The sequence below is a fragment of the Calypte anna genome, chromosome 4 (genome assembly GCF_003957555.1).
Source record: "Calypte anna isolate BGI_N300 chromosome 4, bCalAnn1_v1.p, whole genome shotgun sequence".
In the NCBI taxonomy this organism is placed as follows: domain Eukaryota; kingdom Metazoa; phylum Chordata; class Aves; order Apodiformes; family Trochilidae; genus Calypte; species Calypte anna.
In genome coordinates this window covers 16,648,734-16,670,538 of record NC_044247.1, presented here as the reverse complement: position 1 = coordinate 16,670,538, position 21,805 = coordinate 16,648,734, and the positions used below count along the sequence as shown (strand labels likewise).

Genomic DNA, 21,805 nt, shown 5'->3' with positions numbered 1-21,805 from the left:
CCCTCTTCCTCCAGCCCCTCTTCTTCCTGCCCCTCTTCCTCCAGCCCCTCTTCCTCCAGCCCCTCTTCTTCCTGCCCCTCTTCCTCCAGCCCCTCTTCCTCCAGCCCCTCTTCTTCCAGCCCCTCTTCTTCCAGCCCCTCTTCTTCCTGCCCCTCTTCCTCCAGCCCCTCTTCTTCCAGCCCCTCTTCTTCCAGCCCCTCCTGGTTGGTGAGCCCCCTCTCACTGCCCTGGTGCTGTGCAGGGTGGGTGCTCCCTGAGGGGATGGAACAGCTCAGGGTGCAGGCTTCCTGCAGCCTTTCACTTCTTTTCAGATCAACTCCATCCACACTCTGGCTCTGGCCCCCTCGTTGTCCCTGCAAAGCTTCTGAAGCTCCGTGGTTCCACCACTCCTGGTGGCAGGAGCTTCTGCCTTTGATGGTGGCTCTGAAGTGCCCCATGCCTCCAGCTGGCTTGCTGGAGCTGGGCGGAAAGTTAATTGTGCTGTTAAAAATTAAATGCTTGCAGATAAAAGGCCTGGATGAGGAACAGAGAATGAGAGTGTGTGTGTGGCCATGTCCCCAGCCCTTGCTCCCATTCTCAGGCTGCCACTTCAGGAGCTGTTTTGGGGCACAGGTACATTTGGAGGCTGAGCCATCCCTGTGCCCTTGGAGGAGGCACCTGGGCTGGGGACAGGGGGGGGAACAGCTTCAAAAAGGGCCTTTTGGGGCATGTTACAAAGAATATGAATGACAAATCCCAACCCCAGCTGAGCCCCACCAGCCCCCTCTGCTCCCACAGGGGTGAAGCCAGGCAGGGACCAGCTGCCCCACAGCCACAGCTGCCACTGCCAGGAGACGTGGCAGTGTCCCCAACAGCTTCTGTGGCTGGACAATGTCCCCCTGCTCTCCAAAGCCATCACTGCCACCCGAGGCCCCGGGGACAGCTGGGGACAGGGAGCCCTGCCTGCAGCTGACACGGGACAAGGAAGAAGAGGCAGGAGACAGGGGGCCTGATGCAGGTTTTTTCTGTACATCAGTGTTTTTGACACCACAGCCTGTCGCTGCTTATAATAAAACAGAAATCAGAAAGAGCAACCAGAATACACACCCAAAGGCAAAAATCCCTCGGCTTAAACAAGGTGCTGCCAAGCCCCCCAGAGAGCGGGGAGCCCAGCAGCTGGGAGGCCAAGGGGAAGGGGGAAACACCTGCCCTGGCTGGGAAGAAACACAACACAAAGGAAAAACGAATCAAAGAAAAAAAAAAAAAAAAAAAAAGAAAAAAAAAAAAAAGAAAATAATAAAAATAAACCCACCCGAGGCTCCTGCTGCGGAGCTGGGGAGAGCCAGAGCAACCACGATTGTCCCCTCCTCAGTCCTGGTAGCACCTGTACAATAAAACTGTACCAGGAGCAGAGCACCCGGCACCCTGTCTGCTGACCCCGGGAGCTGCTCCTGCTGGCACAGGGGGCCCGGGGAGCAGGGCCAGGCCCAGCAGACACTGCACGGGGCGAGGAGGGGGCTTCTGCCCTGGCCAGAGACCCCGGGGTGGGGCAGGGGGGACAAGCTGCTGGGAAGTGTGGGGTGCACTGGGGAACAGCAGCACAGATGAGATGGAGGAAGGAGCCCGGGGAGAGGATGGAGCAGCGGGGCTGGCGGGCTCCAAAGCTGAGGGAAGTGACTGTCCCCAGGCTCAAAGGAGGGCAGAGACCCCCCCGGCTCTGCGGCGGGTGGTCCTGGGGAGTGTGGGAGAGGGGCCGGAGGGAGCCCTCAGCCCCAGCCCGGAGCTCACCATCACAGTGATACAGACTCAGCAAAAACAAAGGAAACATTACAAATTAAATACTAATTAAATAAATACTATGGAAGACGTCGGGAGGGGGAGGGCAAACAGAGAGAGGCGCAGTTCCACGGGGTCAGGCGGGGAGGGGCAGTGGCACCCACCCCCCCCCAAGCTGGCCCACGAGCTCCACAGAGGGGGCTCCATCGCCCGCCGCAGCCGGATGGGGCCGGGAGGGTGGCGAAGGGACCCCGGGGAGTCCTTGGAGGCGAGGGTCCTCTCCCCAGCTGGAGGAGACCCCGAGGAGAGGGGGGACTGGCTGGCCAAAGACTCGGGTCCCTGCTGCTGGCGCTGAGAGGGCTGCTTCCCCTTGGTCCTTATTATTGCCTCGTGATGCCGGGAGCCATCCGGCCCCGTCAGCTGCTCCAGCCCTCGTACTCCACCGCCGAGCCCAGCAGCTGCAGCAGCTCGGGCTCATAGTGCACCAGCTCCACTGTCTCTGCAGTGCCCGGCTCAGGGCTCTCCTGCACCTCCTCCTGTGCCAGCACCTGGCTGAGGGAGACCTGGCGCTGGAACTCGGCCTTGGGCAGCGTGGCGACCTCAAAGTGCGGGAAGCGGGCCTGGAAGATGCGTGAGGAGAGCTTCAGCCTCTTCAGCACGTCAGAGAACAGGAACCAGTTGCTGGGCCTGCGAGGACAGCGAGAGGAGGGTGGGTTAGGGAGGGTGGGCTCAGGGGGCACAGTGCCCACCCCGAGGCTCCCCTCAGCACAGCGCTGCCAGCAAGCTCCAGGCATGGCTGTCCTGGTCCTCCTGGTCCTCCTCAGCAGGGTCTGGACAGGCCCTCGGCTCAGAACCACGCCTGGGGCTGAAGGCTGCTTTGCAGGTCACCTCTTTTTAAAGCACTCAAAGAGGGACAGGGACAGTGGTGTGAAAGTCACACCTCCAAAGGTGTCCCGGCAGCTCTGCAGGAACAGGAGCTGGACCCAGACACGGATTGTGTTCCTGGAAGGTCCTGCCTTCAGCCCAGCACCTCTGATCTGAATTTGAAGGAAAGTCACCACCTGTGACTACATAGTCTGCTCTGAGCCACGAGGAGCTGAACTGACCAACTGTGCTGCCCTCAGTGAGGGGGATGCCAGGGCTGCAGCCACAGAACAGCAGAGACCAGGCGGACAACACAGAAACAACCATCTTCCTGGCTTCACCTTCGTCATTTGGTTTTAAAACAAAGTCTTTTCTTAAATCTCTCCTTTCTTACACCAAAGGGGTCTTTATCCCTCCTCTGGAAGACAGCCCAAGGCTCTCCTGCACTGTTGCTAACTTTGGGAGCTCAAGGGCTGCTCTGTGAACTCCCCCTCCACCCCGGTTAATGTCACCCAAATGCTCTCTGCTCCAGGAACAGACACTCACCCCCGAGAGACTGACACTTGGAGGTTGTAGCTGGGCAGCAGGGGCTTGTCTGAGAATTCAAACATGAAGTTGTCTGCTTCTTGCTCCTCTTCCTCCTGGTCTGAACTTCCTGGAGGGTTGAGCAGAAGATCGCACCCAATGCTGTCCTTCCCCTCTGCAACAAACAAGACAGACACTGTTGGCATTGCTCAGTTCCACAACAGCCTGTGCCCACCTCTCCCTGGGAAGAGCTGGGCTGCCACCACCACAGCTCCAGGGTGTCACAGCAATGGTGAGAGCCACATCCAGGGGCTCCTCCTGCCTCCCCAGCCCCCTGTCTCAGAGGAACTGCATGAGCACTGGCTGCTCCACACAGCCAGCCTGCACTGGTGAGCAGGCCAGGCAAGGACAACCTCCTGTGCCTGTCACAGAACCAGCCACCACTGCCCCCCAGAATGCCCCGACACAGCCCAGCTCCTCCACATTGCCAGCACAGCTCCCCTCTGCCTGGAAGAACCCATGGTGGTGAGGAGCTGGCACGGAAGGAGGAGAGATCCTGCCAGATCCTCCGCCCAGATACCGCTCCTGACAGCTGCCAGCAGGTCACCAAGAGAGCTGTGCCAGCAACTGTGTCCAAATAAGGACTGCCAGGCTGTGCCACCAACCTGTGCGGCAGAGCCGGACACCAGTACAGCCCAACAACAAGCACCATGTCAGAGACTCAGCCCTGCAAATTTCCTGTGTAAAGCTGGCTGTGCCCGGAGGTCTCCATCCGGATTTTCTTCCACAGGAGCTGGGGAATAGCCCACTTGAGCCATAAACCATCTCCAGACAGATAAATTGCTCTTCACCAAACTGAACAGCATCTGCTGAAAACCAGCTTGCTGCCTGGATTTTATTGTTAGGAGGTGTGAATAGTCTTGGGTTTGCAGAGTGGTTTTGTCCTGCTGAGATAATACAGGGCAACTCCAAAAACTTCCCAGAAAATAAGAGTCTAGATTCTACAGAGGGAAAACAGTCCAAATGTGCTGGCGAGCAAATAAACCAATCATATAAAAGTTCAACACCACGCACGAGAGAAAAGGCTGCAAAAAACCCTTCTGCTCTGCTGCATGAGAAAGCTTCAGGCACCATCCTGCACTACAGACACAGGCAGCACCCAGCAAGGAGGTCATTTTACTGGAGAAATGACAGCATGGGCTCAGACAGGGACTCGGGGAAAAAAAAATTTAAAAAAAAAACATTTCTTAGTCCTGCCAAGGGAAATAAAATTCCCTAAGAAACAGTATCACTGTGAGGCAAGGCTCAGGTGCCACCACTGAGAAAGCTCAAATTTCTTGAGCAACCCAGGAAAAAATAATTTAATATAGCAGCAATAGGGCCCAATGTCTGCCCTGAAAACCCTTCTCCCTCAGTCCTGCCCGTTAGCCTGCGTGAAGGCTGTGACAAGCTCAGAACAGCCTGTACCCTGCTGAGCAGCAGGGAGACAATTGGGAACAACAATGTGAGTCCCAGGTGTGGAACCCTGGGACTTGGGGTCTGGGACTCAAGTAGCGTCAAGTGCAAGAGGCTGATGACTTTACCATCCTCAAGCCTCAGAGATCCCACACCCTGGTGTCCCTCATTATCTCCTAGCCCCCAGAGATTTGCAGACCTGAAGGAACACAGGGACAGCATTCCTGGCTCAAAAAAAAAATAATAACACAACAACCCGGAAACAGATTGAGCAGGGTCCTGAGATTTCTCCTCCACCCTGAGGGACCCGCAATGCTTTGTGCCTCAGCTGGTGGAGCTGATGGAAAGGGAAACTTTGAAGGACTGAACCACTGAAGGAGGAGAACTTCTCTCTGCTTTGCTGCTGGAAACAAAGATGGCACAGCCTGAACTCACCTAGGACAGAGCTGCTGTAGAAGTCCCACGCTGTTCGAGGGTCCCCATCTGTGCGTCCCTGGAGATCTGAAAGGTAATCTGAAGAGAAAAAAATTGAGAGGGTTAATGTGTGCAAGCACCACAGCACTCATCTTGCTTCTGCACAGACAGAGAGTGGGCAGGTGTCACACTGGGCCATGGGGATCCAGAATGGTCCTTTCTAGCAACAGCAGACCAGCAGCATCTGGACAGAGCTGCTTTCAAGTAGAAGGCACCATAACTTGGCAGGAAAAATACATTCCCTTTGGTTATGCAGTGGAGCCAGGAATGGTGGAACAGTGTCTCCAAGCCTCATGCATAGCTCTGACCTTAGCTGTGTGACCACAGCACTGCTGTTTCCTTGCACTTTAAAGACTGAAAAGTGGCTTGTATCTTATTTGGAAAACAGTATATAATTCTGTAATTAAAGGTTGGGTGGTAAAAAACACACATGCATGGCAGGACAGAGCTCAAATTACTCAGCCAGCTGCCGCTCAAGCACTTCTAAATTCTCTGAGCCCCAGATTTGGTCTCGTGTGCTGCCCCGGGCTGGGCACCTACCACAGAGGAATCGCTTCATCACGTCACTGGTGGCCAGCTTGACAGCTGTCTGCCCCGAGTACGTGGCCAGAGTGGGATCAGCACCATAGGAGAGTAGAAGCCACATGGTTTCCAGGTTGTCATTTGCTACTGCATCGTGGACGGGCCTGAGAGGACAGAGGAGATGGCAGAAACCTGAGAGGCTGGAAGAGTTTGCATGAAGGCAAACGTAGTGATGACCAAGACCTCATCCTGAACCACCCACCCTGCTATCCCCACCATGCCCCCCAACTTCCCAGAACCTCTTCTGCCCTCTCCCAGCCTTGCCTGGTGCCATCCTGGGCACTGCAGTTGACGTTGGCTCCGTGCTCCAGCAGGATGTGGAGGATGTCAATCCAGCCCCGCGCGCAGGCTTCGTGCAGCGCCGTGTAGCCAGCGTTGTCGCGGTGGTTCACGTCGCTGCTCTTTTTCTGCAGGCAGTAGAGCACCACGTCCTGCAGGGAGGAGAGGGTGGCAGACCCGGTCACACACCAACCCGGGACAGGGCAGCGCAGGGGAGGTGGCAGGAGAGGGCCCCAAAGCTCACCTTGTAGCCCAGGCGAGCTGCTCGCTGCAGAAGGGTCTCCCCTGCGTTCTTGTTCACAATCAGCCGCCGGGCTCCGGGAGGAACATTCTGGGCCACGGGCAATTCAGGAGAACTCACTGGGCTGACCCGATGGGACTTACAAATCGTCCACAAGTCTTGGGGCTTCTTCAGAGGGCACGTTTTGGGCTGGTTCCAGCAGCCTTTCCCCTGCAAAAGACAGGGATACAATTCCTTGGCACATGAGGACATGGCTTCCTAACAAAGGTCCCCTTCTCTCTCTTCTCCCCACCCCTGTTACCCACACCAGCCCCAGCCATACCTTTCCCTCGTCGCAGATCCCTGCTAGGTGCTTGGTTTTACATTTGCGTTTTCCTGATGGCTTCTCCAGCTCTTCTTGGGCAGGAGAGCTGTCAGAGTGCTCCAGGAAGAAGCCATTCCGGAAGTCTGGGCGTCCTTGAGACTTTCGGGGTGAGGGTGACAGCCTGTTCCTCAGCCGTAGCTCTGTGCCCTTACCCTGCACCAGCTCCTTCTGCTTCCGGTACCTGAAATCTAAAGGAGAAACTCCCGTGGGATACCCCTCAGAGAGGGGTAAATATCACTGAAAGAAGGGATGATCAACTGAAGAGGCCCAGCCTTTGGACCAACAAGGTTGTGAGTAGTAACGGAGTTTCATCATTATAAAAAAACCCAAACCTCCCCCACAAGTTCCCTCAGACACCAACAACAGAGCAGCAGAACAGGAAAAAAAAAAACCTTCAGGCAGGTCCCCAGCCTGGTACCAGAAACCCATTCCCAGCCCGTACCTGCTTTGGATTTCCGCCTCCTGTGGGGGTAGCCCACTCGCTCCTCCTCCCGCTCTGTCAAATATTCCCCTGTTTGGTATTTCCGACTTTTCTGTCGTCTCCTTTTCTTCCTTTTGATGTGGCTGTCATCTTCGTCCTCCTTGTTGGGCTCCCACAGCTGCCCAGGTGATTCCACTCTCCAGGGCAGCTCCCGGGCTCTCCTGGTGTAACAGCTGCTCCTCTCAGACAGAGACCTGTCCCTGTCCCTGCGACTGTGGCAGCGGGATGTCCTGTGGGACTTTCGCAACTTGTGACGTTTCAGAGATGTCTCCTCCTCCTCTTCCTCCTCCTCTTCTTCCTGATCCTCCTCCAGCAATGGCAAAACCTCCTGACTGGTCACATCACACTCTCCCGCCACACCAGCGGAAGAGCCAGCAACGTTTCCTGCAAGAAAGTGGGATTTATAGCTGACAAAAAAAGCCAAGAGTATCTACAAGAAAGACCCTGCGAGGCAGGACAGGAGGCAGGGACAAGGCCACGTAAATGGGGACAGGCTCACAGGCCACTCAGGAGTCCCACCTGGCTCCCAAGGCACCAACTCACCTGACTGACTGCGCGTCCGGCTACTCAGCACCACCGGAATGAAGTCCCGAAAGTTGTTCTTGGCCTTCTTCTCGAGGTAAACTGTGGGGACAAGCCAGCCCTGAGAGAGCACACCTCCCACCTGCACACCTGCCAGCTGCTGCTCACCACTGGACCCCAACCTGCCACGGGCAGCCACTACTGCTCCATGGGCCCTTCAGGGCAGCGGGGGCTTGTCCTCAGGGGCACAAGGAACCACTGCAGCCACTCCTGAGCCTTACCTTCCTCGTGGCCATCCCCACGGTGTGCTGGAGGGGGGAACTCGCTCTTGGCCAGCCTCCTGCGCTTACGCTTCACCCTGAGGCTGTTGTGGTCCTTGGCCAGGCCCGCTCGCCCTTCCCTCTTGCTGATTTCGTGTGGATTGTCGTGGTGTTTCCGCCACTGTGAAGGGAGGACACAGGCTGACACTCAGGCTGACAGCTGGCCCAGCAAAGAAGGGAGAGAGCGCTGTCCCCCACTCTTCATTCTGGTGCCCTCCAGCCTTTCTGACCCCCCAGATCCGTTCATTTTTGCTCCAACATGGTTACATTAATCCCCTGCCAGGTCATGCCAAAGAGCGGTGGAAAGCCCTGCACACAGCCAGCCTCCCCCAGGAGCTGCCTCCACACCCCCTGCAAACCCTTCCCTACCCCAGCACCCCAACACCCCCCACCCACCTTCCGTCCGTGCGTGCTCCGGCTATCGGCTCTGCCTGGGGACTCCTGCCTGTCCTGGGCCTGGCACTTCAGCTTCTTGTGGCCCTGCCTGGCCTCCCCGTCGTGATGACGCTTGGACTTGCAGCGCACGCCGCCCTCTTGCTTGATGTGTCCTTTGAGCTTCACCTCTGGCAGGGGCTGTGTCGCACTGCCAGCCCGCAGGCAGCTCACAGAGCCAAAGGCCCCCTCACACTCCACCCGCTCCTTCTTCACCCGGCACAGCTCCACCTGGTGCACACACTGCAGGGGCTCCGTGGCCGGCGGCTCCGGGGAGCCCTCGCGGCCCAGCTCCTTGCCTTGGCTCTCCGAGGGCAGGGCGGGCACCTCGGGGGTCCCTCTCGGGCCCTGCTGCCCAGCTGCTGGTGGGTCGTGAGACAAGTACGCCGCCAGCACTTGGTTTTTAGGCTTTGTGTCCGACTGCTTGAGGCTGCAGCTGCCCTGGGAAGCCTCGCTCTGCACGCTGCCCTCCTTGCCGGAGTCAGCCCCCGGCTGACTGCGCTCTTGGCTCTTCTGAGGGTTGTCCAGCTTCCCCTTGCCACCTTTCGCATCCAAGGCGCTGGTCTGAAGAGCTGGACCTGCGTCCAAGGGGACCGGGTTGGCCGGCTCCTCAAAGAGCTTGGGCAGGGCCCGGCAGCTCTTGGTCTTGGTGGCAGGTTCCCGTTCCTGAGGTGGGGGCCTGGGCAGCCCCTCCGGAAGGCTCTGGGTGGCCGTGCTGGACTCCACGGGTGGCACGCTGGGGAACGCCGGGAGCTCCCCGGCACCGGCTGGCTTGCAGGAGCTGTTCTGGTTCGGGGGCAGCTGCCCTGTCGTGGAGATGCCAATTGAAAGCAGAGGGGCTTGATGATAAGGAGACCAACCAAGAGGCAGGAGCTGAGGATTGGAAGGTTTTCCATTCACAGGGCATCGAGGGTACACAGTTCCTTGGCCAGGATTCCAGGTGGAGATGTCCTTGGACAGACACAAAGGAGCTCCAGGAGCAACTCTGCCATGAAGAGGTCTCCTGGCAGGATCCTGCTGTCCTTCCATGCTGCCCTGGTTGGCTTTCTTCCCACAGGGAACAACACCAGCACCACGAGGCTCTCCTTGATCGATGATGGAAATGGGCTCCTGCTTGGGAAGATGTCGTGGGTCCCTGCTGAAGCTCACCCCAGGGTCCTTGCTGAGCAGGAGCGAGGCAGGCACTGGGTTGGCGACGCCGACGTAGGTGCCGGGGATGGTGCTGATGAGCGTGGTGTTCTTCACCCAGGAGCCCTGCTCACCGTTGCGCAGGAACTCGGGGAAGATGACCAAGGGAGGGGTGGTGCCGAGGCACGAGGTGACGCTGCTGCCCGTCGTCTGGGCCGCGCGCTGGGACTTGGACAGGACGGTGGTGAGAAGAGCCTTGCCACTGGTGTGCACGGGCGTGAGGATGGGCATGGGGGGTGTCTTGCGTTGACTCGGGGGAGGCAGTTTCTGACGGTTGGACTTGGAGGAGAGATCGAGAGGCATCTCGCTGCACTCTGGAGAGGAGATCATCTCACGCTCCAGCTGTGGAGGAGACTTCAGAGGAGAGAGCGAAGTGGCAGCCCCCGGTGCGTGCGGCTCAGGTGCTGCCGGGGTTCTGGTGTGTGCTCCGGTGCTGGTGCTGGTGCCAGAAGAGGGAGCAGCATTCCCACACGATGCTGGCAGTGGAGGCTGGCTGGAGGAGAGAGAAGGTCCGGCGGTAGACGGGGCAGCCCCCTCGGCAGCAGCCTGGGCAGCGCTCGTGCCTGTGGGCGAAGGGCAGCCGAGCTGATTCACCTCCACAGACACCACTTTGGCGTCCGAAGCCAAGGGCCTGGTGACGGAGAAGGTGTAGGGGTAGGAGCGCAACTCTGGGGAAGCGATGATGCCCGGCAGGCAACGCTCGTGTAGGTAGGAAGGTAGGACAGGGAGAGTGAGCGTGGAGGAGACCCCCAGGGCGGCTGGCAGCGTCGCCACGCTGAGCGGCTGCCCGCAGCTGGGCGGGGGGATGTACACCAGGGACTGGCTGGGGCTCAGCACCGCCCCAGGCTGGAAGGACAGGGGCACTTTTTGCATAGCAGGGGCCTGAGTGGTGGGAAAGCACGCTCTGTTCAAAGTGAAAGTGGCAGGAGTGGAGGCAGAGGTGTTGCAGCTAGAGACAACCGCAGACAACGTCCCTTCTGCCAGCACACCTGGCCCTTGCGCTCCGGGGCTCGGGGAGGTGTTCTCCTCAGCAGGATCGCTCTCGGGAGCCACGGAGCAGGCTGGAGGAGCATCAGCCTGCTTGTCACTGGGAGGATCTGCAGGGGTCCAGGCAGCATCAGCACCACTGCTCTCCTCCTCAGCAGCTGTGGGGACGGCAGGCTCCTGCCCTCTGCCATCCCCCTGGCTTGTCGGAGGGCCCAGGCCATCATCTTTCACAGTCTGTCCTGCACACTCAGGGTTTGGGTTGGGATCAGGTGGCTGCTCTTCCAGTTTGGGCCCAAGCTTTTCCTCCACCTTGCCATCAGCATCCAGCCCCTGGGCACTGCTGCCACCGCCGCTGACTGCTGTGAGCTCCACCTGCAACGAGAAGGCAGAAGGAGATCCAGAGAGCTGCACAAGGTGCCCCATCAAAGCAGGCAGGATCTTCTCTCAAGTCACCACCAGGACGCAGAGGCTGAAGTGGCAAAGAGCTCTTGCCAAACCAGAGTTGCTTTGCTTTGCCTCACTGCACCTGGGTGCACCCCACTGGAAAAGGAGCCCGTGGGACCCTTCAGAGCAGATGCACTTGCTTAGACCCAGACCCACACACAAGGAGCTCACCTTGGAAAGGCTGCTACTGACGCAAAAGTCCTGAGACCCCAAGTGCTGGGAGCTGCTCGTTTTGGACTCCTCATCAGAAAGGGGGGCTCTCCTAGTGAAGGAACAAAACACAACATTACGAAACCCCAAGTTCCGCTCCTAGCATCCCACCCCTCCCTGTCCCTGTGTGGGACAGCAGAGCAGCTGGCAGCCTGAAGAAGTGTGCCAGCTCCAGGTAGCTCCTCATCACCACATGTTACACGTGGTGGAAGCAGCAGGTGTCCTCAGCAGGTGTGCAGTGTCCTGCTGGCCTGCACGTTGCACCCTTCCTCTTTGGAAGGGCAGAAGCCTGAACTCGTAGAACCACAGAATGCTTTAGGCTGGGAGGGACCTCCACGACCATCTACCTCCAACCCCCTGCCATGGGCAGAGATACCTCCTACCAGCCCAGGTTGCTCCAAGCCCCATCCAGCCTGGGGCTTTCAACACTGCCAGGGATGAGACAGCCACAGCTTCTCATGGACAAACCTGGGCCAGAGGCTCAGCACCCTCACAGGAAAGGATTTCTCCCTAATGCCTTATCTAAATCTCCTCTCTTTCAACTTGAAACCATTCCCCCTCATCCTATCACCACATGCTCTTACAAAATATCCCTCTTCTGGATGAAGGCTGTGAATTCCATGGACATGAGGTACGTTGAGGTTACTGCTGTCCTGGCGACCTACAAGCAGGCTGGACAGGAGACACTGCTGCTGTGCCCAGCACCCTGCCCGGACACTCCTGCCCCACCACGGCGGCACTTCCCTGGTCTCTGAGGGTTGCTCAGACAATCTGCCGGTGCCAGGGTAAAGCGGCTCTCGCTGAGTTTCTGCTGATGCGGCGATTTCTTCCTTTGCCTCACGCCGGCTCCCGCACAGGGCACAGCCACAGCCCGCGGCAGGCAGGGCCGAGGGCCGCGGGGCGCGGAGCCGGGGACAGCGCTGGGCACCAGGGGGCGACAAAGCGCAGGCGGCGAGCGGCCGGAGCTGTGCAGCGGGGACCGCCCGGCCCCTCCCGCCCGCGGCCGCGGGCACCGGGACCAGGCCCTGACAGCCCCGGAACAGCCCCGGCGATGCGGCCCGCCCCGCCTGCCTCTCGGGCACCTCCGCAGACAACCGCAGAGACAGGGACCTGCACCCCGCTGAAGGCGGCCGAGCGCAGGGCTGCAGCCGGCCCGCAGGACGCCCCAAACCCGAGTGTTTGTGGTAAACTCGGAGCAGCTCCGCCTGGTTTAGGGCAACGCCGTCCCCCGGCTCTTATCTGCGGGGCGCACGGCGGGCAGAGCGGCTGCTGGGGCTGGAGATGATCTCTGCGGCGTGCCGGCCCCGCCAGCTCCCGGCTCGGCCCCGTCCCACCGGCACTGACCCGGCGCTGCCTCCGAGCACCCGGAACTTTTCTGGCTCCAGCAAACGCGCCGAGCAGACGCCGCAGCCTCAAGCAAGCCACAAACTGATGGGGTTTGCAAACAAGGACCCAGGAGCTGCGGGAAAAAAGCGGCGACGCGAAGCCACGGGGCCGGCCAGCAACTCGTCTTGATCGATCCTGCCTCCCAGCCACTAATCCTCCCTAATCTCCCATTTGATGGCATGTCACAACTCTCCCATCTAATCATTAGGGCTGCACTAACCCTCCTGGGTCACCAAAAGCGTCTTGGCTCTCCGTGGGTCGAGCCCCCTCCCTCCTCTGGCAGTTAAGGGCACAGGTCCGGTGAAGCCAACAGCACAGCTCTATGGACACAGCTGGGCCTGGTCACACCAACACCACAACAGCTACAGACAGCCCCTGGTTCCTCTGCAGAGCCCTCCAGCACAAGGGACACGGGGACCACCACAGAACGCCACCGTTTCACCACGCACCCCTCCCCTCCCTGCAGCTCTTCCACACCTCAGGCGTTTCACACTCTGGTGAGGAGGGGCTGAGCCATCACCAGCTCCCTCCCCGTCACCAATCCGCATCCCTCAGGCCCTTTCCCCGCTCTCCTTCTCCTTCGCTGGCCACGCCACCCACGCACCTCACCTCTCCTCGTTGAGGCCACACATGCGAATCCGCTCTGTGCTGGTCCAGTTGTGCACCCCGCTGTAGAGAGGTGCTGTAGAGATCATGACAGCTGCTCCTCACCCACCGGGACCTGCTGGGGCTCCAGGGGCCACTCTGCCTACAAAGGAGAAACAGAGGATGGGTAACTCTTCTCGGGGATGCTGACATTCAGGGAAGGTCATCCCCAGCTTCGCTGCCAGGCAGCGCCTTCCATGCTCCACACCTGCCTGGAAGAGGGTGAGGAGAAATCAGCAGCACCTTGGGGTGGTCTGCTCATCCTCATTATTGCCAAAAAAAGCACTTTCAGGCTACCATGAGAGTTTCACACGGGCATCCTCACACACAGACACACACATACACACACATGCAGCCCTCAAAATATTCCTCCACTGTTCCTCTCCCTCCAGAGGAACCTCCAGCGCCCGTTTCTGAGCCACGAGACAGAGCTTTACCCGAGATGATGGTCTGTTAAAAGGCTGACATCCCCGAGGCTTCACAGGATGCTGATAAACCAGCACGTGGCAGGTTCACGGGGAGACACCTCAAACAAGGGGGCAGCTGGGGGACCCTGGAGGGGAGCAGAGGGCTGCTGACAGTGCTGTCAAGAGAGCATCCCCTCCCTCTGTCAGGAAGGTGCTGGTATTCAGCGGAGTTACGGGTGGAAAACATGAGGAAATCCAGCGATTCGTGAGCATCCAAGACGCACCGCCGGCTGGGTGGAGCTTTGGAGGGAGGACGCTGCAGCCAATCGTGCAGCGCTGGGTGTTCAAGCATTAAGGCAGCTTTGCTGCTCGAGTCGTGTCAGGGAAAAAGCAGCGAAGGAAGAGAGGATCTACTGAGCTAACAAGTGGACTCGGCCGAACGGCGTAGAACTGACTGCCAAAGAGGCTGTCAGAGGCTCTCGGCTCAGAGAAACACCCAACACCCGAAGGTAAAGAGGCACAGAGCCACGGCAGTGCTCGGTGCAGCGGGCGAGAGTGAGAAGCAGCTGAAAGCGACACGTGATCCCAAATCTCCGTCGGGTTTCTTTTCCCTGACAAACTCCTGGCGACACCAGCTCTGAACAGGACAAGAAGCAGCTTGCACCATTTAAGCTGAAAGGAGCAGCGTGGGGATCCAGCGGCTCAAGGGACGGAGCCATGGAACCGAGCGAGCCCTCGGAACTGCTGCCTGGCACCCTCAGCTGGGCCCAGACAGCCCAGCAGAGATCCTCCAGACAGAGAAGAGGGACCAGGCACACAGGGGAAAACGGGGCAAGGCAGCTTGTTTGCAAAAAACAACAAAAAAGACCCATCCGCACATATGAGGGCACAAGTGAGCAAAGAGCCCGAGGAAACGAGAGGTCAGGATACCTCCTAAAACCCACACCGTAAGATGGCAGAAATCCTACACAGTGAAGGGGAGCGGGGCAGACACTGAGACGGAGAGCAGGGTCATACCCAAAGAGAATGCGAGGTGGCTTGGAGCAGGAAGGGGAGGAGTCTTTCGGTGCCTGGAGAGAAATGCAACATAAAGGAAATAGGGGAACAAACAATCTGCGGGGATTTCACCATCTTAGGCTAAACTGAAAGAAGGGGAGGAGAAAGGTCCTGCCCCTGAGCAAAGCAGCAGGACAGATGTTTCGGGAGAAATCAAAAGGCACCTTCTGTGTCACGGGGGACGGGGACGCCTACGGCCACGCGATGTAGAACTGGACCTGGGGATGAGCTGAAGCCCCAAGCAAGCACAGATCAGACCCGAGAATAGGTCTGGTGACAGGGTGGTGTGAGGGGCCGGGCGAAACGGCAGGGTCTCAGTACTTGAGTTAGAGCTGGTCAAGAGAGGAGGCCAGAAGAAGAGAGCCGTGAGGACACGGCAACGGGGAGAGTTTCGTGGATTCTTGGCCTCTGTCCTCTACGGACCATGTGGGACACGTGCCAAAGACAGGGAATTCACAGGGAATGGAGAAGAGAAAAAGAATCAGGATTTTAACCAAGCGAAGGGAAAAACCTTGTGTGGGGGGAACAACAAATGTGGTCTGGAGCACAAAGCAATGCAAACAGCCAGGGAACAGCATCCTTAAGAAGGCGGACCAGGAAGTTCAGGGGAAAGGCAGGGAGGGATGAGCAGCCTCCCGATGCAGTCCCACACCAGGGAGTGTGACTGCAGCCTCCCTGGGTCCAAACACACCTTCAGTCGAGCTGACACGAGGAAAGCAAGCAAGCTCTCATCTACACTGGTGCAGCTTGAAGCGACTTTAAAGGGATGTAATTAAACTAGTAGGAACCCCTTGGAGAACACAACTAGGGCATGGTTTCAAATGCCTGGCTTTGAGCTGAAGAAGCTGTTGAAGCCCTTCTCTCTCTCCTCAGCCCTTCATTCTGTTTCAGTGCCACATCCTGGTAAACTTAACCAGAGAGTTGATCTCTGCTTAAAACTTTTTTTTTTTCTTTTTTTTTTTTTCTTTTTTTCCTGTCTGGATTGGTTTAACCCATACTAGCGGCTAGATCAGTAGATCAGGTTCACCAAGAGGCAGAGAAGGTACAGCCTGGCACAGAATCTGCTTAATCCACAACGTCTGCCAAAGGAAGTGTATATGAAACCACAGTCTTATTTTGATTTAGCGAAATAGGTGCCCAGCCAATTCTAATTAACTCCAAAGAAAACTAGCTTAGAACAAAATAAGAACACCAATAGTGCGTTTTGCATGGAGGAGCTCGTCATGCGATATTAAAGCTCCTTCACCTCTCAAAACAAAACGTGCTCCAAGATTGCAAACAAGAAATGTGCTGAAAGCATTCTCCTCCAGCAACGTCCTCAGAGAGACTGTCCATGAAACTGGTGTGGTGGATTAAAAGTCCAGGGGTTTTTTTTTGGACATTAAGGCAAAATCTCTCATCATCTTGCAAAAGGAGAGGATGCTGCCCTGCAAACCAGTCTCTTCCAGGCTCCAGAAAAAGCACAGCAGAAGTTTTCCTTGTGTAAAAGAATGCTTTTACTCAGGTTAGCAATGACTTTGCTACACGTGGATGTTCCCTTGGATTAACCCAAGAAATTACTCTCTCTTCTGAAACACTGCTACGCTGCTGTTCAAAACAAATTTCCAGAGATTAAGTTCTTCAGGAACAGGTATTTACTGATCATAATCTCTGGACAAATCTTCCTTGCACAAGAATCCCAACAGCACAAAGACAACCACAGTCAACCCTAGCCAAGCTGAGGATGGCAGGACAGGATGCTGCTGCCTTCACCTTCCCACTTCCATGCAGATAAAGACAATTAAGCCCACGTAGTCTCCATGCTGATCCCTGGCAAAATCCTGCTGCTTCCCAGCTCTCAGGGATCCCAGATGGAAATGCCTGAGGTGAGGCTTCCTGATGAAGTTTTTCACTTGCAACGCTGCCACTCACAACTCCCACCCCAGCACTGATGCAGGGGGGAGGGGGCTGCAAAGCAGATTTGAAAGATGTCCTCCCCAGTAACAGGGATTCCTCAGCCAGATTAGTTCCCTGACCTGACTTCAGCCCAGCTTCTCAAGTGCTTGCTTTGGCAAATACATACAGCAACTTCTCTGGGCTGCCACCAAACTTCCAGCCACAGTTAAGCAAAGAGTTGGTTTTTTCACCTGAGGGTTTGGTGCTGTCAGTGTTGGCCCTACCAGATGTCACATCTAGGTTGCTGCTAGGTCTGACCCACCTCCAGGTCAGCAAGAGCCATGATCTCCCACCGGTGCCCACCTCCAGAGCAGCTTGGGTGGACCCAGACAGGGGCCTTCCCCTGTTCCTCACAGGGACAACCTCTGCCAGCCCCTTCTGCATGGCACAAGCACCTTCTCCTTCACAACCGTGCTGCCTTGACTCCCCAGGAAGCTTCTCAAGTCTTTTTCCACTCTGCACATTTCTGAGCACTAAACCACCTTGGATCTCAAGACACTTGTCTTTCCCCTCCCATACCCCCCCACCAACAGGTTGTCTCTATCCCAGCCACACACTGCCTGGGGAGGCCACAAGATGACAGGGACCGAGAGGCCAGCAGCCCATCTCCTAGAATCCTCCAGCACAAGGCTTATCACCCCCCAAGCACAGGTAGGAGAGCAGCTATGGGCACTGCTGCCAGGGTTCAGACAAGGGCATAAGCTCCCCTGGGATGAACAGCAGCACCGGAGACCCCTTGGCAGAGGGAGCCAAGCACTCTCCTGGGCTGCGGGTCTGTTACGGGCACGCTGGAACAGTGCCCATTGGCAGTGCCTCCTTTGGCACCTGCAGCACAAAGGAAGGGAAGAGAGACTTCCCAGCCTGAGGGTGCTGGAAAGGAGAAAGCCCAACGCATCCCTCGGCAGCCAGAGATGGGGAGGACGCGGCCGCTCGCCTTTGCCAGGTGCCGTAGGGCTCCTTGGCAAGCTGGGAGGGATGCACTTTGACCCTGGAAACACACCCGCCAGAGGTACCTTTGTCACATTCGTTCCCAGAGAGCAGCCAAATCTCTTGTAGCCCTCTGGATGGCTACAAAAAAACCCTCTGTGGGCTGCTGGAAACTCAAGCAGGATGTGGAGTGCATTGCCTGCGAGCCGGCTGCTTCCACAGGAGCAGGACACGGCAGCAAGTTCCCTGCAGCTCTGGTGGGCCAGGAGGGAAGGGTCTGCATTCCCAGGAATGCTCTCCTTCACTTCCCATAGTTTATTCACTTTGGCAATCTTTGTTGCCATTAGTAACACAGGCAAGAAATTATATTTGTTTTCCTGTGTGATTGTTGAGCGTCCATTTGAGGTGCAGAGGTCCAGAGCGAGTGCCGATCCTGAGAGATGCCTTAGCAGGGACCCAGCTCCATGCCTCGCCTTGGAAAACCCCTCTAAAGCCAACTGCTCGCCAAAAAAATAATTAAATAAAAAAATTAAAAAAAAAAAAAAAAAAAAAAAAAAAAAAAAAAAAAAGCGTGCTGGCCATCTCGCAGGACTCAGAATGGGTGTGATACACAGTGAGGGAAAAATCTAAGTGAGAAAACTGGACGGGGGGAAAAAAAAAAAAAAAAGAAGAGTTCATCTAATATTACCTTAGCACTGAGCACTGAGACAGAGGTCAGAAACTGTAGCAGAATTGACCCAGGGATGACTATTGTGGAACAGCCCCCAGGCCACCTCCCCTGCCTGTCCAGGTGCTGGTGCAGGGCACAGGGCCTGGTGGTGGCCGTGCAGCCCCCGGCAGGGTTTGGGTTCCTGCACAGCAGCCCCGGCCCTGCGGAGCTGAGCCAGGCTTTGCCTACACGCATTTGCCTAAGCTGATTTAAAGACACAGTAGCACCACAAGTAATTATAGATACTGGGTGCGATGAATTGGAAAGAAAAAAGGGAAAAATCCATCCCCGGGTAATAAAGAGGGGAAAATAAAGTTTGCTGCAGGTTGGGTAGTCCCTGAATAACAACTCCCCGCAGCGGGACGGCTGGTGTCACCAAACCCTTGCTGGCTCGACACAGCCAGGCTGTCCCCACCAAATCCCACTGTCACCAGTTTTTAAGGATTGGTAGGGAAAAAAAAAAAAAAAAAAAAAAAAAAAGCCACTAAGGGTGGGGTAGCACCAAGAAATGTTGTATCTGAGGTGGCAGCGTTGTCTGAAACACCACGATGGGAGCGGCGCTGGCAGGCAGGAGCCCAGCTGTCCCAAGGGCAGGATCCTCCTGAAGGCCAAACCATGCCAGAGCAAGGGCCCCTTCCCAAAACGCATCTCCAGCCCCAGGTGACAGTGACAGTGCTGCTGCCCTCGACATGCACCACGCAGCCTCCAGCTGGCACCGGGACCAGCTGAACCCAGAGGCTGGGCGGCAAAAAGGGCAGAGCAGGGTGATGCAGACACGGCAAAAAAAGATGCAGGCAAGCAGCAAAGGGCACGGGATGCCCCGGCCCTTCCCTGGCACGGATCCCCCTGAACTCCCCTGGGGACAACAGTGCCGGAGCACAGACGCTCTAGACAGAGGAGAAACTTGTTTCCTCTGTATTTTCTCCTGGAAAATCTTTTTCCCGTGCTTTTCTGACCGGGCTTCACCCACGCTGGGATGCAGGTAGGGATGCAGGTAAGGATGCTGCCAGCCGAGGAGCCGGCCCCGATGCTCCACCGAGGGAGTCCGTGTTTTCCCCCGGGGAGGGCGGCAAGAAGAGCTTGCCCGGTCCTGCCGTGACCGACCACCGCCCTGGGCACGGACTCGGGGCCCGGCAGCAACCCCCCACGGCCCCGCTCCGGGATCGGCGGTGCGGGAGCGGCACCGCCCCGGCCCACACCCCCCGTGACGCCGCGGGGCTGGGGCCGCCGGGGGAGTTCCCCTGCCCGAGCCCCCTGCGGCACCTCCTGCTTCCCGAGCCCCGGCCCACGGCCCCACGCCGCGGCCGGAGCACGGCGGGCAGGCCCCCCCGCCCCGGGACAGGCTTCGCCCCGCAGCCGCACCGGGTACCAGGCCCCGTGGGCGCTGCCCCACGTCGGCTCCCGCAGCTCTCTCTTCCCCCCACCCCCCCCCCCCCGGCCTCCCGCAGCTCCCCCCGGCCCCGCTGCCCTTCCCGACTACCGCAGCCCCCCCGACTCCGGCCCCGCAGCCCCGCCGCCCGCCCCGGCTCCCACCGCCGCCCGCCCCCCAGGCCCCGCTGCCCGCCCCGCTTCAACAGTTGCCCCCCCCACGCCCCGGGGCCGCTCCCCATCGGAGCGCGGAGCCGCCACCGGTCGCCCCGCAGCCCCGGGGGCCGCGGCCGGGCCCCCGCGCTGCCGCACCGGGGCAGCCCCGAACATGGAGGTGGCGGCGGCGGCGGCAGCCGCGCTGCCCCCGGGGAGGGCTCTTCCGCCATCGCCCGGCGCCCGGCCGGCCGGCACCCGGAGCTGCTGTCGGCGCGGCCGGCCCCGGGCACGACGACCGCCGGGGCAGGCTCGGGCCGCGCCGCCGAACTCCGCGAACGCCCGGGCTCCGCCGTCCCGGGAGCGCTGGGCTCCGGCGGCCGCCCCGCCCCGCCGCCCCGGGACCCCCCGCGCCGCCCCGGGAGCGGCAGGTGCCGCCGGTGCCGGTGGCGGAGCCGCGGTGCGAGGCAGGGCAGCGGCACGCCGTGCCGTCGCGGGGCAGGGAGCGGAGCCCACCGCCGCCGCCCGCCCGCCGCCCCCGGGGCCCGGCGCTGTCACTGCCCGCCGTCCCCGCCGCTGTCCCGCCGCAGGACGCTGCCCCCCCCACACACACCCCCCCTCGCCCTCCTCCGCCGCCACCCCCGGGGCTGTCCCGGGACCGTTTCCATGGAGACCCCCGCCCGGTCGGGCGAAGGGGGGGTCGGGCCGCCCGCTCCCCTCCGCCTCCCCCCCCCGGCGGTGGGTGCGGGGCCGCGAGGGCCCGGGGTGCCCGGGCAGCGGGGGCCGGGCGTCCGGCGCGGGGCGGCGGGCGGAGGAGGGGCGGGCACGCACCTGCTTGCCGAGCCGTGCGGGCGGCGGGCCGAGGCGGGCCGAGGCGGGCCCCCTGCCCGAGGCGGCGGGTCGGACACTGGGCGCTGCGAGCGGCGGTTCGGCGGCGGCAGCGGCGGCGGAGACACTGGCAGCGGCAGCCGGAGTGTGAGGGCGAGAGCGAGCCGCCGCCGCGGGGGCTGACGGGAGGTGTAGTCCGGCAGCCGCCCGCCCGCCGGGCCCCGCGCACCCCCGGGGACTACAGCTCCCGGCGTGCTGTGCGGCCAGCCCTGCCCGCGCGGGGGGGCTGTGCGGAGCCAGCCGAGTCCGGAGAGGGAACGGGCGGGCGGGGAGGGAGGGGGCGAGGGAGGGGGCTCCGCGCCCGGCACAGCCCGCGGGAGGGGGGGGGGGGGGGGACGAACGGGGGGAAGGGGGGGGCGGAGGCTGCTCCCGCCCGGGGAGGGCCCGCACCGCTCCGTACCTACGGGCGGCACCGCACGGTGCGGGGGGAGCCCCACGCACACCGCACACACACACACACACACCCGACCCCGCACCGGGGCACCAGCGCCCGCACCGAGGAGCGGCGCCCGCTCCGCACCGGGGGGAGGAGGATGAAGGAGGCGGAGGCGGCGAGGGCGGGCGCTCGTTCCACGCCCGGGCAGCGCCTGGGTGCCCGGTAGCGGGCAGCGCTCGGACGGGCAAGCGCCGGCAGCGACCGCGGTGCCCTCAGCCCCCGGTGCCCGCCGCGGGGGGTGTCCCCGGGCCGGTTCGGCGGGACGGGCGCGGAGCCTCCTTGCCCGGCCGAGGTGGGCGCGGGGCCCCCGCCCCGGCGATGGCGCTGTGTTTCCCCTCCCGCCCCGGGCCCGGTGCCCCGCCGGGAGGGCAGCGCTGTGGGGCGAGGGGCGGCCCCCGGCGGGGGTCGAGGCGCCTCCCCCGCGCCATGCGGGCACCGAGCGGCGGACTGGAAGTTTCACACCGGCCCCCGCCCGAGGCACCGGGGCCCGCAGGCCCGGTGGCCGCCGCACCCCGGTCGGGGCGGCCCCGGCAGTGCCCGGCCGCGCCCCCCGGCCTGCTCCGGCCCGTCCGCCTCACACCGGGCCCGCCCCGCACCGCCCCGGCCACTGACAGCCTCGCCCTTCCCGGTGCTGCGCCGCCCCCGGCCCCCGCACGGGGCCTCGGGGACCGCCGGCCCTGCAGCGCCCTGGCGCGGGCACCCGCCAGTCCCCGGCCCGGCCCCGGCCCTGCCACGCCGCCCTGGGCCGTGCTCCGGCCCTGCCCGGGCCCCG

At 60.3% G+C, this 21,805-nt stretch overlaps 1 protein-coding gene across 3 annotated transcripts; it reads right to left on the bottom strand.

The window, feature by feature from the left end:
- Positions 1-982: 982 nt before the first annotated feature.
- BCORL1 (BCL6 corepressor like 1) lies at positions 983-20,602 on the bottom strand. 3 transcript variants are annotated; one of them, XM_030449234.1, is made up of 14 exons: positions 20,541-20,602; positions 13,119-13,257; positions 11,085-11,175; positions 8,259-10,841; positions 7,824-7,983; positions 7,564-7,644; positions 6,982-7,404; positions 6,498-6,727; positions 6,179-6,385; positions 5,920-6,086; positions 5,614-5,759; positions 5,035-5,112; positions 3,166-3,319; positions 983-2,442 (listed from the first exon to the last, which is right to left on the bottom strand). In XM_030449234.1, the coding sequence occupies exons 2-14, from the start codon at positions 13,202-13,204 to the stop codon at positions 2,172-2,174; spliced, it is 4,677 nt and encodes a 1,558-aa protein (XP_030305094.1). In that variant the 5' UTR covers positions 13,205-13,257; positions 20,541-20,602; the 3' UTR covers positions 983-2,171. The 3 variants fall into 3 exon arrangements, with proteins under 3 accessions (XP_030305094.1, XP_030305095.1, XP_030305096.1); XM_030449235.1 differs by lacking the exon at positions 20,541-20,602 and adding an exon at positions 13,592-13,690; XM_030449236.1 differs by having other exon boundaries at positions 1,250-2,442; positions 3,166-3,274.
- Between the last annotated feature and the right edge of the window lie 1,203 nt (positions 20,603-21,805).

What these genes read in the sequence shown, in the direction of transcription:
- BCORL1 (XM_030449234.1), bottom strand. Translation starts at nt 13,204, where the DNA reads ATGATCTCTACAGCACCTCTCTACAGCGGGGTGCACAACTGGACCAGC. An exon ending in TGGGGATGGCCACGAGGAAG is followed by an intron (nt 7,645 to 7,823) that starts GTAAGGCTCAGG and finishes TTGTCCCCACAG; the next exon opens with TTTACCTCGAGAAGAAGGCC. An exon ending in CTACAGCAGCTCTGTCCTAG is followed by an intron (nt 3,320 to 5,034) that starts GTGAGTTCAGGC and finishes TGTTTGTTGCAG; the next exon opens with AGGGGAAGGACAGCATTGGG.